This window comes from Excalfactoria chinensis, chromosome 1 (genome assembly GCF_039878825.1).
Source record: "Excalfactoria chinensis isolate bCotChi1 chromosome 1, bCotChi1.hap2, whole genome shotgun sequence".
In the NCBI taxonomy this organism is placed as follows: Eukaryota; Metazoa; Chordata; class Aves; order Galliformes; family Phasianidae; genus Excalfactoria; species Excalfactoria chinensis.
The window spans coordinates 1962253-1979524 of record NC_092825.1 but is presented as its reverse complement, the minus strand read 5'-3'; the positions used below and the strand labels follow the sequence as shown (position 1 = coordinate 1979524).

At 44.6% G+C, this 17272-nt stretch overlaps 1 protein-coding gene across 2 annotated transcripts in view; it reads right to left on the bottom strand.

Moving 5' to 3' along the window:
- PLXNA4 (plexin A4) overlaps positions 1-17272 on the bottom strand; it is a 408463-nt gene that overhangs the window by 353612 nt on the left and 37579 nt on the right. For both annotated transcript variants that reach the window (XM_072326423.1, XM_072326431.1), the window contains exon 3: positions 9030-9212. In XM_072326423.1, the coding sequence (XP_072182524.1) occupies positions 9030-9212 (183 nt within the window). The remainder of the gene's footprint in view (positions 1-9029; positions 9213-17272) is intronic.

Genomic DNA, 17272 nt, shown 5'->3' with positions numbered 1-17272 from the left:
ATCTACAGCGTTAACTGCTGCTGTCACAGCCGTAGCAAGATGTTTTCTTTTCACCCTGGACGTAGCATCCCAGGGGGACTTTGCTAGAGCCACAGCTTTGATTAATAGTCGTGGTCTAGCCTTCAACCCATACTTCTACCCCTCACCCAGCATTGAGCATTTTTAATTTCAGGAAGGGCCAGGGACCTGCAGCTCTTCCGTATGGTTTCATTTAGGAGAGGTGAAAGGCTACTGACAGGGTTTTGGCAGGGGAAAAAAAAAATAACAACAAGTGCCAGACCAAGCAAGAACAGATCCCCGAATCCTGCATAGCAACACACGTCTTCACTCCCACAGATGTCATACGGGTTGGGGTCTACAAAATCCAGCACAATTCTCTCATGCTCCCCTCCAGGCTTCATACACATGGGTCCTAAAATCAGCAAGGTTTCACTGTTTCCAAGCCAGGCTGCCACCAAGACAAAATGACAGATGATGCAGTGTAACAAGCCAAAGTCATTGAACCAAACTGAAGGAATCACTAGGGGGAAGAGACCAAGTTAGAAAAGAACAGGGAGGTTTTATCTTCACTTTCCTTCTCACTGACTTCACAAACAAAAGACTGGATACAATTTTGCTGAGACTTTTCCTTGACTGTATTTGACAGGGTCCCTTTGGAAGAAGGAAGCTAATGGTCTACACATATAACCACATGTCAAGGTAGAGCAAGACTGAGTTAGGCAGCAGTGTTCACAAGTAGTGGACATACAGACAGCACAAAGCTCCTTAATGGGGGTATGTGAACACCACAGTGATGCTGACAGGCTGCCATGCACTGGAGAGCCTGGATGTATGCAGGGGAGAGGCTCTTCAAAACAGCTCAAGCTGAAAGTCATTCATTCAAACAAAGGAAGACACACTCCTTTTTGCCTTTTAATTAAGAACTGGCTCATAAATCAAACCTCGATCCTACTCTCAAGGTGTCAGCTGAACGAAAAGCTCTTTTCAAATAGCCAAGGGCTACCTTATGCAAGCCGTGGTACCTTCTCCAGCTCCATTAATATGGCTAGTTATACTACTTTTATTTGCTGTTATAAATCCAACGTGACTTTACTAGGAACAAGCATTTCCTGGATTTTGGAGACTACAAGAGGATAATTGGCACTGGAAGCACACATATGTGGTCATCCCAGGCAAGCTGTGCATGTTCCATCTCCATAACTGGGTTCAATGTTTAATTGGACTTGGCTTTTGATCCAGAGGGAGGTGTCCTTGCTCATGGCAGGAGTTTGGAATTGGGTGATCTTTAAGGTCTCTTCCAACCCAAACCATTCTATGATTCCATGAATTTCTTTGAAAACAGGGTTCACGTAACACATAAGCAGAGCAAATAGGAATCTATCCCCTGTTCACCCTCAGAAATGGCCTGCTATGGGTCAGAGGCTGATCAGACCCTCACCCAGTTTAAGCACAACCAGTGGAAAGGAGAGCTGCTGTTAAACTAAGCATTTCCTTAAGTTTCCTTGGGGGATGTATCCACAACTTATTTTATACAAAAAGGTTCTTTGAGGTGGGGTGAAGAAAACTACATAAAGCAAATTCCTTCCTAAAAAAGAAATCTGTCCAGTTTTGAAGTCTACAGCAATACCTATCTGGAGATGAACCTGAGATCTGCCACATGTTGGGGCTGCAACTCCACAATTATAGAACCATTTGAACTGGAGGGAACCCTAAAAGGTCATCTAGTCCAGCTCCCCTGCACTGAACAGAAACATCTACAGCTCAGTCGGGTTCCTGAGAGCCTGGTTCAGCCTGACCTTGAATAAGATCCCCTCAACTCAAACCATTCTATGATTCTTTGTGGCCAAAATAGAAGATGAAGACGAGACAGACTGTAGAGGTGATTGTGGGCACAGACCGAGCTGCAGGATGGTGAGGGGGATAGAGTGAAGGACTATGAAAGGAAGAGATGGATGCACAGTGCCTTATCAGGGACTTACTGTTCTTTCAACTGGCTCCCTGATAACATATGGAGCTTAATCAAATATGCAAATGGCGTCCTATCTAGAGACAAGGAAAATAGAGAAATAAACTCAGACACCGTGCATTAAAACAAGCCAATGAAATGAGGGAGCGGGTAAAAGGTTTCCTCTTTTTGATAAAATTATTTCAAAAGATTAAATTAAAGCAAAACTAATTAGGAGAATCGCACTTAAGCCGACTTCCCATAAGAAGGGTCAGCAGGCAAGAGGCATTCAAAGGCAGATGCAAGAGGCACTTCAAGGGCTCCCTGAGAAGTCATTATCCCAGTGAACAGGGAAAGGGACAGAAGGAGGAAGAAGGAATGACAAGAGCCATTTTGGCTGAGCATCCATCCCGGCATTAGATGGAGTGGATGGAAGCTAACAGCCTCTCTTTGTCACCCTGGAGAGCACAAGTGGCAGGTGAGGAGCAAAGCTGGTCACCTGATGTCTCTTCCAGAGGGCTTCCCAGGGAGCAGAGGGATGAAGTCAAACAAGAAGCACATAAAACTAAGGGCAGAGGGATGTATCTTTATATGTTTTGTTTTTCCCTTTTGTATGGTTTCCATGAACAACACAGCCACATCAGGTGCGGCAGCCTGAACACTCCACACATCTTGCACAGAGCCTGCGACACCGCACTGAAAATCACCTGCTGTGACGAGGCAGGTGACAACAGTGTCACTGCAAGCCATCCCCTGGGGAGGCCGCTGGGACCCTAGATTTCAACAAGGCAACTGGCAGCAAGACCTGCAGTTGTTATCTGTCCCTTTTGTGTCTGCTTTTGTCACAAACACCCCCCTTCCTGCACATCCTCAGCCCACTGTGGGGGAATCCAGCTCTGCTGCTCTGGGACTAAAAATCTGTCAGATTCAAGCTGCAGCCTCTTCGAGGAAGGCCTTGAAGAGCTGACAGTACAACCTGCTGCCTTTCCTGCTGCCACAAGTCTGCTGGAGTCCACTGCAGTCAGGAATAAAAACACCCAGAGCAGCAGCAGCAAAACAGAACACATGGCAGCAGCCAGCAAGCACCTCTGGGCTTTGAAGAGCAGATTGCATCTGGAGAGATTAGATTCACACGATCCCATCTCCGACAAGGCACTGTTAAACCAAAACCTCAAAAACACATGTATGCAAGGCACCCAGCAAAAGCACAGCTCGGCCAAACCCTGCACACCAGCATAAAGATTGCTGAATAGTTAGAAAGCAGGGAGAGGTACTTGAGGGAAAGACAGGGAGAATTAATTGCTCTCTGCCAAAAACCATGCTCTAACTCTCCTTAGAAACAGCCACCTCCCTAGCAGACTAAAGGGAGTGCTCCTACTGCAGTTAAACACTGGAAGGAGCAGTAAGCTCACTGCAGCATAATACCCTGAGGAGCTGTAGTTAGAAGTCTCGAGGCAATGGAAATGAGGGGTGTGAGAGGTCAAGCAGCCATTTGCAGTGATAGAGTAATTAGCAAGTGTTTAAAGCAAATGTTCAGCAGTACAGCCCAGATACAGGTCCTGTAATGTGTTTTAGGGCCTGGAGTTTTGAAGCAGAGGATGAATCACAGGGTGATTTAGGCTAGAAGGGACTTTGAGATTTCTAATCCAGTTGTCCTTTAATCTCAGGAAGTTCCCATCAGGATTTATAAGTCCTATGACTTTGATTTCACCTGTAGAAAGAGTACTAAACACCCAGCACCTTCAAGTTAGATATTAGGCAGAAATACTTTACCCAGAGGGCGGTGAGGCACTGGCACAGGCTGCTCAGAGAAGCTGTGGTTGCCCCATCCTTGGAAGTGCCCAAGGCCAAGTTGGATGGGGCCCTGAGCAGCCTGAGCTGGTGGGTGGCAATACTGTCTGAGGGCTGGACCTGGATGGGCTTTAAGGTCCCTTCCAACTCACACCATTCCATGATTCTATGATTTCTGTCATGCCAGACTCCAGTATCATCAGCTAATGGCTTTTACATGGCCCAGTATGAGTAGCTGTCACTGGTTCATGTTCACATAGGTTTCCACCATCACCTCTCTCAGGGCACCCAACATGAGCACCAAAGGCAGATCACACCAAGGCTAACAAAACATAGCTTTCTTGCTGTCACATGCAGAAAACTGAATACTCTTCAGGCATCTAAGCTGGCAATGACCTCTCAAAAAGTGACTGTATATCAATGCAGGACAGAGAAAGCTGCAGATGGGAAACTGTATCATTCCATCACAAGCGACTGAAGCATTTGGACTCCCGCTGATTTAGGAAGCTGTGAGGAGAGGCCAGGGTGAGCAAGTCCCTCTTGCAGAAACCAGCTTCTCAGCAGGAGCTGGAGCCTCTACAGCATGTTTTCAGAGCAGTCAAGTCCACTTGCCAAACAGTTAGGAAAATATATATATAATATATTAAAAAAAGAAAAAAAAAAGAAATCATCTGACTCCTTCAAAGCAGCAGAGGGAAGGAGAATGAAGCAGAGTTTCCCTGCTGACATTTGCAGAGCGCTGTCAGCAGCAGAATATCCTCCAGGGAACATCAAAACAGAGCAGAGTTTCTTGTCTTGCGCATATTCAGACCCCCTTTCATACTTGGAGAAACAGAAGATCTGGCTTTTTTTTCTGCAGTTATCAGAGCCCACCAAACTGTGCTCAACAAACCCAAGGCTCACCCTCATTAGCTCCAGCTTTTGGGTGGGAAGTAATGCATCAGAGGAGGAAGAGGAGCAATTCCTCCCTTCACCATGTGGGTACATTGCAATATCACTAACCTGGCCAGACCTCTTCCACCTGTTGGGCTCTGCTCATCTACTACACCGTCCTACCTTGATCAAGAGTATTTTGCACGAAAAGCTCAATTTCTTCAGTGTGTTGCCCACTAATAGCACTTAATAGACACCTGGCTTTGTGGAAAGATGTCTTGTCAAGAGCCATCCCACCAGGATGTACTGCATGGTGAGGGTTACCTTCCTGAAGCATGGACTGAGGTGCTTCATCTTCCAGCTGATGCCTCCTAAAGCTCTTGAGGCAAACAGGCTGTAAACAAAGCTTCAGCACACAACTAGAAGAGCTATCAGCCACAGCTACACAACCAGAAGCCAACAAAAGCTAATACATGCAGTACTTTCCATCCCAACTATTCATCAAAGAAAGCCAATCTTCCCCAATGCCACAGTGAGATGGGCCCAAAATTAGAATTGCCAATTTGAGCTCTCAGATTGAAAAGTCTCCCTATGGTGTTTTGCTTTGGATCCAAAGAACTCAAGGTCTCAAGGGTTCAGGGTAATCCAGAGCGTGGTTCGTAAAAGTGGCCGACGGTGAGAGTTTTCTACTAAATTGAAGTGATACCTGATGGGAAGTGCTGGCCCCATTTCAGAGCTGTCTAATCTGAATGAAAACCTTTCCCCTAAATGCAAAGTCTCTTCAAAGACCTCAAACTGATGAGATTTCATGTAAAATGAAATATTGGCCATAGAGTGAAAGAACCGACGCTTAAGTTCAGCTTCTTTCTCTGAAAGGAATTTAGCATTAGAGAAGGCTTCAAATGAAATATTTGGATGGAATAAAAGAATATTTCTCACAAAGCAGTTTCAAACAAATGTAAATTATTACTACTTCATTTTAGTGGAGACATTTCAGAATGGACAGAGCTTCGTTCCTGAGGCTGTTCCCAAGCTGGTATTTTTAAATGTTAAGTTGTTCTTACAGAATAATTGCAAGTAAGTTGTTTTTTCTTGTTTGTTTGTTTCTTTTTTCCCTGAGTGGAAACTATCTGCACAAAAGCAATATCCATACATTACACACCTAGGGAAGATACACAGCAAATGAGCCACATTCTCTTTAGCCATGACATGTATTCGTAACACAATTTGACCAAGGCTTGCAAGACAACAATATTTCTCTTAAGAACTACCACAGGATCTTCAGTGCCCACAAGTGGTCAGGAGTTCTCTACCTCACCTGATCTACCTGCTTTAGTTGTGTGATAGAATCCTCATGCTTTATACACGAATCCCTTGCAACCTGCAGAGCATTAATTTCCCCCGACACTCCTTTGAGCAAACAAAGCATTTCCTTCCATTTGTAGAAGGGAACAGCACATACAGAAGAAGAATAGAAGCTCCTGTTAGATTAAAGAGCTGAGCGTGGCTGTCTCACAGCCCACTCATCTCTGAGCTGCCTTCTCCATTCCCAAGTTGACACCAACACCCATCAAACCTTTAATCCATGGACTGTGGTTTCTGCCACAAGATACAGACAGCGTTTTTTATCCTATTTATAATTGTTCTGCAGGGCCACGCTGCGCTGTGGACAAGCTGGCAGAATTGGAGGGCATATTTCTACAACGTATTACTCAGAGCTTTCCTGTTGGTCTGCACACATAGTGATGTGGATAAGCAAGGGCTGCAAGAACTATTTTGCCTGGGGCAGTGGAACAGCTAGGGCCAGCCTTGTCATTCTCTCTCACTCACTCTTTTCTTACCCTATCTCTATCTTGCTTTTTCCTTTCCTTTCTCTCTTTGTTGTCTTGGTTACGTGGGCAGATTCCTGATGTGCTGCTAGTTTTCATTTTAATGATACGTTCCTGTAAAGCACGATATTTTACTTCAAGTTTTGTGTGCCACTGGATGCATTCCTTTGACATGTGACATTTGTATACCAACAGATATTGCTTTATGACTATGGGCACTTTTTAGTGCCTCCACAGATTTCATTCTTCAAAATCTGATACGTGGTCTATATTTTTTCATATAAAAACACAGCAAAGATGACTGAGATGGCAAGAAAATAAAGGAAGTTTCTCCAAAACCACCTTCTAATTATTTGTAGTGAATCTTTCAGCAACAACCGAGCAGATCCTGCTGCTTTGAAGATAATATAACAACTCATCTTTTCGTGCTATCCAGAAATGCTTCACTGTAGCTTGATCAAGCAGCTGCACTGCAGCACAAAAACAGCAGTACGAGCCACGTGTGGTAGGGGACCATCAAGTAAAAGTGAGTCCTTGGGCTTCATCCACTAGTACAGTTTCATCTAATCTCATATAGCTGATTCCAATTTACCCATACACAATTTTTTTAAAACATAAATCAAACTTCATCCCAACACAATGGATTTTGCAGGAGCTGCAATTAACAATGCGGTATTTTTTCCCTTTGCTTCCAATTCCGAAGCACCAAGATGAGCCAAGATGGAAAACCAAGCTTTGAAAGGCCGTGAAACTTTGGCAGGGAGCAGGTGAAAATCCTCAGTGCCAAACTGGCCTTGTGTGGCCTTTGAAGGGGGAAAGCAAGCTGATGTCCTGAGCTCAGATACCCTCAGGAACCTTGGAGGAGAGTAAATGATTGCAGAAATCATAGCAAGGATGGGGCCAAACCTGCAGGAAATGCATATTTCCAGGATCAGTTGGTCCAAAACAACCACATGAGTTTGGGGAAGCCTCATTTTGCACTGATGATCAGCTCTGCGTGCCGTTTTTCTGATAGATAGTTATTCATGCCATGAAGCCCTTATTCAGGGCTCCAGCCCTGCTCTGACACACAGACCCAGTGCACTAACTACAGCAAGCAGAACATTCATCACGTTTGGAAAAAGAGAATAAAACACAGCTTTCTCAAGTTACATCAGTTAGTTCAGCACCCCTCTGCTCATTCTTTACCCTATAAGGATGTCTCTGCTCTCTTACCACACTCAGTAAAAGAAAAAAAAAATAAAAAGCTTTCTCACTCCTATTTTCCCCTTTTCAAAAGGGATGAGAGCTTGGATTCTGCATTGTGACCTGCAAAGGCAAAGACAGGGAGCTACGTCTATGTTTGCTTCTCCCGACGCCAGAATTAAAACCAAAAGCTCACGAATGCAGAGAAGAAATAGGCATTCTTAACTGTTTAGGTCTTTTGGATATTTACCATTCAGATCTCAGCTATGCATTTTCTTCCCCCAGTGAGGCTGGTTGGAGAACTAAATGTTTTATTATGATATCACAGATGACAAGGAAGCAAAACCTAATTAGTCAGGGGAGGAGATCATTTTTACGACAACTGTTTAAAAAACAATTTGGCTCCTTTTCCACATGTTAGAGCAGACCGTTAAAATAGCCACACTCTTTACAAAAGCAGCTTTTCCTCTGTTGAAGTGGTCTGGAGACATCTGTCAGTGGGCAGGATCCTATTTCATATACCTCCTAAAACATGGGTGTAATGTCACCTGAGTTTAAAAGCTTGATGTTCTTCTTAAATGAAGCAGGAGTAAGAGGAACAAAACCAGAGATCTCAGACCCTCCTTACACACATCCATGAAGGAACAAATCCCCTTCTCCTCTCTGCTCTGCCCGTCATATATATACATATACATATATATACAAGCCATAGTGGGAGACTTTTTAATAGCACATTCATCTCCTCAGCTTGATGCTATTTGCAAAAAGGAATTCAAAGAGGATTCAACACCCAATCCAAGCCCTGGGGCTCCTCCAACCTCCTATAACAGCTTCTCACCCATCTCCTCACAAATCATATTTTGCAACATCCCCAGCTCAAGCACTCCAACATTGCCAAACTGGTACAGAGGGGTTGAAATGGATGTGATGCCCATCATTAGCGTAAGGCCACTTCTGTTACCTCTTGCTGACTTAAGAAGAGAGCCTACTAAAAGCACAACAACACTTCCAACTCTCAAGCTCTGTATTACAGCCATACACGACGAACTACAGCAGCTGTTACACCACAGAGCTACAGGCTTTTTTTATCTTTTGAGAACCCAGAGTGAGGAACATAAGTTCAAATTCAATAAAGAGTGTATTTATTTATGTGGCGTCAACCATGCTTGCTCCATAAACATAACGCTCATTATCATTCAGAAACAGCTGTCTATTGATGAAAACACATTTCCTTCAGAACAAGCACCCAGCCCTTGGGGGTGAAACACAATTTTTTTGCCATCTGAAACATTTGCTATCCTCAAAGTAGGTGATATACAATAAGGTTTGCGCTCACATTCCTTTCAACACCACCGATCTCCATAAATATGTGAAAATCTGAGTTAGAACACAACATTAGCTCTTACCTTCTTGAGCTTTCCACTCTTGGTTCCCACAAAAGCTAGGGAGTGGTTCTTGTAGACATAAGCAATCACAGATGTCATTCTGTCTCCATCTTCAGTGTAAATGGGGAGCCCTCGCACCATAGATGATACTCCCAAGGGGGCATTCATATCCAGGCCACAGAAGTTGTCATCAATTGTTAACAGCTATAAAACAACAAGAAAGAGAGTACGAAAAATTGAAGCCAGCAATTCTTAAGCCATCTTGGAAGCATTCGTTCAATCAGGGACACTATTATGCAGGTTGACAAGTCAATGACAAAGGCAGCACTGGAAGAAATACAAAGGTGGAAAAAAATTGTCCAAAGTCTCATGACAAGTTACAGACAGAAGGAGCACTAAGAAACCTGTTTCTCTTGAATGACAGCCCAGCAGGATATATTATTTTAAGCCTTTTTCCTACTGCTTTACCAGTCAAGACCAAGCAATCAAAGTCTGCAGAAAGTGCCTTCAACTTCTCTAATTCTCCCCAAAATAAAGTATGCGTGTCATTACTAAGGGATCCAGAATATGAAACACTGAGCTAAGCCCATACCAGCAAATAGACCCCTCTGGCTAAGGATTACACACTATAGTAAATGCCTGCACACACTTTCTATTCCTGGAGCTAGTTCACTCACACAGTTCTGGATCTTTCTCTCATACTGTTTGGCCTGGGCACCTTTCTTCCACTGGGTCCTTATTTCCTTCCTATGAAATGGAGATTATTCACCTCCATCTAGCTCACAGGGGTACTCCAATTAATTGAAGTCCTTGGAGAAGGGGAAGGTTTCACAGCTTTACTGGTGCTTTATTGTGCTTGCTGAGAAAACCCACAGACTCACAAAGACCAGAGAAAATGCCTGATCATTGCTGCTGCTGCTGCCTATGCCCTGACATCCACTGCATTAGAACTCAACAGGCTATCAGACAGATGCTCCATTGAGATCAAAGAAGATCTGAGTTAGAAGGGACCCCTATAGGTTATCTAGTCCAACTCCCCTGCAATGATCAGGGACACCTACAGCTCCATCAGGGTGCTCAGAGCCACATCCAGCTCAATCCTGAGTGCCTCCATGGATATGATCCTCAGATATGAATGCTCTTAACATCTAGTTATCTGCAAGGGTGCTTCCTTCAACTTCAGAGCGTTACAGAAGTACAACAGCAAAATTATACGGAAAATGCATCATTGCACAATTTGGAAAGCAAGGTGTGAAGATCCCACAGCGTAAGCAAAACGAAGATGAAACTCCACACTATCACAGCACACAACTGCCAAAGCAATTAGACTTTACTGACTTCAGTGAGCTCACTATCACACATTTGGAGCTAAGTTTAAAATATTTTTCCTGGACCAAGGCCTTGGAAGGCAATAATTCAGCAGACAATAAATTTATCTCATTTTTCTTCAATCATTAAAGAAGGACCGTCATCATTTTCTTTATGTGAGATCATATATCCATAGAATCACAGAATGGCCTGGGTTGAAAAGCACCACAATAATCATCCAGTTTCAGCCCTCCCCCTGCTATGTTCAGGGTCACCAACCACCAGACCAGGCTGCCCAGAGCCACATCCAGTCTGGCCTTGAATGCTTCCAGGGATGAGGCATCCACAACCTCCTTGGGCAACCTGTTTTAGTGCGACACCACCCTCTGGGCGAAAAAAGAAAGAGAAATAATAGTGTTAATGGCTTACAGGCCGGTCAGGCCCGGCCCTGCCCGGCCCTGCTCGGCCCTGTGTCTAATAAGGGCCCGCACCCCGGGAGAGGGAAGGGGGATGGGTCTAAAAACAGCAACGGCAACGACCTGAGGAGGAACATTAACTTACTAAATATGATCTGAGAATGCAAGGTAACACAATACAACTGGAACTGAGGCCAACAAATCAAACAGAATAAAACAGTGTCCAAAACCATAGGCCTTACTCTAAACCTGCAGGCGAAAAACAGACAGGGACCGCGTGCTCCTCAGCAGCAAACAAAGACAAGAAGGGCCGATGAGCTGCCTGGACCTTCCTGGTTGGGAGGTCCTTTCAGCCCCTCCCCTCCAACATCCGAGAGCAAAGGCGGCCCACAGAACCGGAACATTAACTCTTTAACTCCCACTGCTTTATGTGATGTTGTGTTGGTGGAATACAGACAACTAAAATAAAAGTCACAAAGCCACGACATCACGTTGGGGTTTGTTTCCTCTGGGGATCATCTGCAGGAAAGAGTATATATATATATATACATACACACACACACACAAGTGAAAACCTGCAAATAAACATCAACCAGCTTCTGTGCAGCTGTGGCTCTCAGCTCGATGCACAACATCTTTGTAAAGGCAGAAATACAGTCATCTTCTTTAGCAAGGAGAAGCACATAAGGAAGCTTGGATTTATGATGAAACAGTCAAGAGTTGCAAAGCCAGGTTTATTTTCAATTCCAGACACTCCGAATAGCAATATAAAGTAGCCACGTTAAACTCTCTGGAGCTTCTCCGCTTGGCAGTTTCACGTTAATGACTTTGCAGAGTGAAAGCAGAGGTGAGAACATGAATTCACTCTGCCTGCAACATGGCTGTTGAAGCAGCTGGAGTATCTGAGAGGCTGAAAGGGAAGATCTAAGGAGACAGGAAGCAATTCTTGCATCTCGAGCAATAAAAGTCTAACTCTGAGATTCACGGCGTAGTCTGTAGGTAACTCAGGAAAGGAGGAGGAATGTTGTGATTGAATCATAGAACAGAATAACAGAATCATGAAGACTGGAAAAGACCTCTCAGATCATCCAGTCCAACTCTCAACCCATCCTCACCATCCCCATTAACCATGTCCCTCAGTGCCACATTTGCCCTTGTCTTGAACCACCTCCTCTGGGAGCTATTCTCATGTATTACCACTCTTTGGATGAGTTTTTTCTCTAATATCCAACCTGAATCTTCTCTAGCACCACTTGAAGCCATTCCCTTTCATCCCATCTGGGAGAAGAGGCCAACCTCCACCTTGCCACAGCCTCCTTTTAGGCAGTTGTAAGGAGCAAGTTTCTGAGCTCATGGAATGATTTGCATTGGAAGAGACCCTTAAGATCATGTCATTCCAACCCCCAACAGCAGTCAAACCATCATCCCATATCACATTCTACTTGCTAATGAGGGAATATTATCACCCCTCTGCCCCAAGGAAGCCTCTAAACAGAGGTTTATTAGGTGCTCTACATATCCAAAATATCTTTATGAGACAGTGATTGGCAGCTCCCAGGGCATCCAAGTCCCACCAGCTGCCTCTCCATCTCAAGCTGATGCACAGTGGGGATTCAGCTGTGGAGAGGTTACTGTCCTTTGCTATCACCAGAGGTTACATCTGCAGCAGTGACACCGTGGCCAAGTGTCACATTCGCCAGTGAGATAGGAAGGATGTGCAAAGAATGGGCCTGATTTACAGGAGGATTCTGGCAGGCTTCTGCATTCTCCAGGATTAAGCCTATCTAATAAATAATGAACAGATCCAATCCCTTCTGGAAAGGATGGTTTTAACAAGGCTGGTGCTGGCTCAGCCCTCTAGAGATTCACTGAGCCCCCCAAACTCAGCCTTCTGGGTTACAACTCTTGATTACAACACGTCCTTCCCCAATTCCATTTGCAATTTGGCACTGCAAAAGGGGCTGAAGTGCCAGCTATTAGGGAAGCAGTGCAAACAGTGCTCCTGCTGAGCTGCAGTTGTCACTTCCAACATCTGTTGATGGGGGTCGGCATCCTTTCCCTGGTAACTAGAGGTGGGATGAGAATTGCACTAGGAGAGGCTGAGGTTGGATATTAGGAAAAGTTTCTTCTTGAAAAGAATGGTGAGGTTGGAATCAGTGAGGTTGGAACAGGCTGCCCAGGGAGGTGGTGGAGTCACTGTCCCTGGAGGTGTTCAAGAAAAGGGCAGATATATCACTGAGGGACACGGATAGTGGGCATGGTTGGGATGAGCTGGGGTTGGACTTAGTGATTTTAGTGGTCTTTTCCAACCTTAATGATTCTATGATTCTGTGCTTTAGCCTTTGGCCTCTGAAGTAGCCTCTCATACTCAAATACAGCCTAACGCACATTTGTGGAAAAGCTTTGAGGAAGGATCAGCCATCCCTCATTCCTCTTTACTTTCACTCGGATGCAATCTTCCTTCCCAATCAAAGCACAAGGGCCTTTTCTAGATATCTCAGCAGGCTCCAAAGCCATTCCACAGTCTCACCAGGGATAAAGGCTGTCCCAACAGCCAAGTCTTGCCTTTGATTTACAGCTAATACCTAACAGCCTTGTCTTTGTATAGTGGCAGATACTTGGCTTCTCACTCTTGTTATCTCAGGCTTGGCTACTTCAGATGATGAAGGGAATGCATACATTACGGCTGTCTGTGCTGCCAGCAGGGCCAGGGAGCCAACAGCAGTAAGAAATCAACAGCGATATTTAATTGAATCTTTGCAAGGTCCCAGGGTCCTTTCATCACCTGAATGCAAGATCTTCTCATCATTAAGGACTGAGCTTTCTGCTGAGGGTGGGCATGTATCATACTCCATAAGGTGTTTAAAAATCGAGGGAGATAGAAGCCCTAGGAAAATCCATCACCAGGAATTTTGTGGTATCTGTAGAGATGCAAGCAATGGAATTTAGGGTCTGGAATGCTTGAAGTGGGGGTAAATCATAAATCCCCCTCCAGCAGAGCTGCTAATCATAGAATCATGCCTGGGTTGAAAAGGACCACAATTATCGTCTAGTTTCACTCCCCCCTCACTCCCCCGCTATGATGCAAACCACCTCCCTGCAAACCACAGATCTTTAAATTCCAACTTCTGCAGCAGCAGTTTGCTTCCCAAGGATTGTGCTTCTCCGAATATCCTCACAATGCCATCAGCATGGGCTTCACTACTTGGTTAACCCTCTGGTTTAGGTGCTGATTTGCCCTCACTCTGGCATTTGCACCCTGCCTTCCTTAAGTTGGATTGCTTCTGCTCTCCTGCATTTCTAGCAGCATTCCTGCTTCTAAACATGCTGCCTCCAGCTCTCCCTTCTGATTCCACTGAGACCAGTGGGCTTGGTCTACCCAACCCAGCAACAGAACAAGGCAGACTGGTTTTAAACTAAAAGAGGAGAAATAAAGGCTATGTGTTAAGAAGAAATTCTTTACTCAGAGTGATAAGGCCTTGGCACAGGCTGCCCAGAGAGGTTCTGGTTGCCTCATCCCTGGAGAGTTTCAAGGCCATGTTGGATGAGGCCCTGAGCAGCCTGACAAGGTTGACGTGGCAACCCTGTCCACGTCAGGGGCTTGGAATCTGATGATCTTTAAGTTCCCTTCCAACCTTAGCCATTCTATGGTTCTATGTCCTTCTCCTCAGTTTCTGTGCAATGAAATTCGGCAGGACCATCAGATTTCAGGTATCAACATCAGCCCACTGGTTGTGTCTAGTCATGAGATCTTGGTGCAGGATGGAGACAACTTCTCTGACGTTCACCTTGTGCCACATCATTCACATAATTTAATGCCTTCCCATCACATGTGTTCTTGTCAATGGGTCAGAAAAAAGCTGCGGGTTTGCCCAGTGACCATCAACAGCCATAGGCCTTTATCATATAAAATTCTTATGTGGGCAAAAAGATGGGAACTCTGGGCCACCAACCGAAATGGAACAGTTCACCAACCAACCCGCTCTTCAGCTATAAGCCTGCAGTATAATGACATACAAAAATACCCAGTACTGTTTCTCCAGGGTGCTTGGTGATATAATGGAAACTGGATAAAGAGCCAGCATTTGGAAATACATTATAATTGCACACTGCTTTCACTTGTGCAACCAGAGCAGTGGTTACCACGCAATTACATGTCACCATATACAAATGACAGTGCAGTTACAGTAACTTCACCAATTACAGGGAAATTGCACCCACTCTGCTAAGAGGTTTTCACTCAAACATAATTCAGGATCACAAGACCAGTTACCCAAATTGACTTGAACTTGTACAAGCATTTGGTTTTTAGGTCTGCAGTTTAAGCATCAGTTCAAGGACTGGTGTCAAGTTTCCAGAGAGCTACAGAATCTTAACATGGTACAGACTTGTTACGCCTGCATTAACGTTCCTTCTGTACTGTGAGCATAAGGCTTCCCATCTACCATCTACCTCCACGTCGTAAAATTTGCAATTTCCTGAAGAGGAGTCTGCCTTCCTTATGGAGACCAATAGAACTCTTTTAGTCTTCATGCCTTTTGCTCAGCAGAGCTAGTTGGTTGTTAGTGAGAAGTAATTGTTGCCGTAAATTTAGCATCCTTTGAGTTCTGAATTTTGGAATGATTCGTGTACCAAAAGATATGCACAATGTACAGTGATCAGTGAACTCCTAGTCTGCTATACGCATTGCCTTACTACTGGCATGGGGCTGCTCACAGCAGTGTTTTAGCTCTGGAGGCAACACTGAGCTGTCAGAGGGAAACAATTCATGCCCCCACAAATACTGATGTGCTTCTAAGGTGCAATTACCAGCCTGAAATACCTCCAGGTTAATGAATCCATGCTACTGGCAGACGGCACCCTGATGGTGTACTGACATAACCTCCACTTTCAGATCCTTCATCGACTTCAACTCCAAGTGTCTGCCAAGGAAAAGTGATGCCAGGATATACAAGACGCAGTGCAGAACTGATTCAGATACCTGGGAATATATTTCAGTGGGATATTTAGAATCATAAAATGGTTTGAGTTGGAAGGGACCCTTAAAGGTCATCTAGTCCAACTCCCCTGCAATGAACAGGGTCATCTACAGCTAGATCAAGTTTCTCTGGGTTCATCCAGCCCAACACCGAATGTCTCCAGGGACAGGATATCTACCACCAAACCTGTTCCAGTGCCTCTCTCCCTCTGTATATTTCAAGTCAAGGGATATTCCAATAGCCCAAGAAACTGATACAGGCAGGGAAGAGGGACAGCACCTCCAGAAGCAATGCAGACTGTCAAACTCAGACAGCACACTCTGGTTCATAGTGGCTTTCACATCCCAAGTACCATAAATCATTGCTGTGTCAGCCAAACCTCTCGTTTGCACATCATTCACACGCTCTCCAAAAATATCTATATTAGCACAACAAGTTATGCAGCTGGGCTGCAAGTCAGATCACTGAGCTATGTGGTCACTGAGGTTCCTTCATTCCCAGGTGGGAACTGCGTTTGTGTACAGGAAGAGTGGATGGGACCTAAAGAGCAGAAAATGTGGCTGTAAAAGGATGCTGAGCTCTTCTGCAGTCCCATAAACTTCACTCTGTGGGCTTAGAGGATGCAGAATCATGTGGATGAGGATAAACAGAAGAATATGATCTCTGCAGCTCTCAGCTTGCCTCTTTCCATGAGCTTTAAAAAATTCACTTCAAATTTTTCACACACACCCCCCCACACACAACAAAAAAAGAGATTATTGAGCGTGGAGACTCTGCTTTTGAAACTACCATGGCCTATTGGGTAAATAAGCATTTAGGGATATTTCAGAAGTGAAGTATTGATCAAATAAGCTGCTAGAGCTCTTCTGTAAGAACACGTTCCAGCTGCAAAGCTGTGTTACGCACCTGAAACACAGCTGCACTGACTTCCCCTGGGGACTGAAAGTCATAGGGAGGGCTTCATCTTGGGTGAGAAGGTTTTCTCTGTATAAAATGAAAAGGTTTCATCTGTACAGAGTGAAAAGAGTTTATCTAGATAAGCAAAAAGTCATCTAAGATAAGCAAAGAAGTGCATTTTGTCCTAAAGGACATTGGATTTCCATGATCAGCTAAAGGCTGTTACATCACAAATTCCATCAACAGCAGTACTGATAGAGGCATAAGAAGAGAATGGAGCTCTATTCTCCATATTCCTCTGTAACCATGAGCATCCTTGTCACAACTTGTGTTTCTCCCAGGTGTCTCTATTTAATCGAGATACCTAACGAAGAGACATTCCTCAAATTCATCTCTCACATTCACCTTTACCAGGACACAACATCCACCCTGCAGGATCCTGGTAAGGTCTCCACTGTAAGCATCATCGCTGTCACATTCAACTTTGAAAGGTGCAGGAACACTCGCTGACTTGTCCTCTCTTTCACATGCTCGACCCATTATCCCCCAATACTCGTTGGCAACAGAATGGTTAAATCTGAGCTCAGATGGAGCATTTCTGGCAGCTGCCAGGCTCTCCTTATTCCTATTCCACTGATGCACACCAGCACCTTGCCGGATAGAG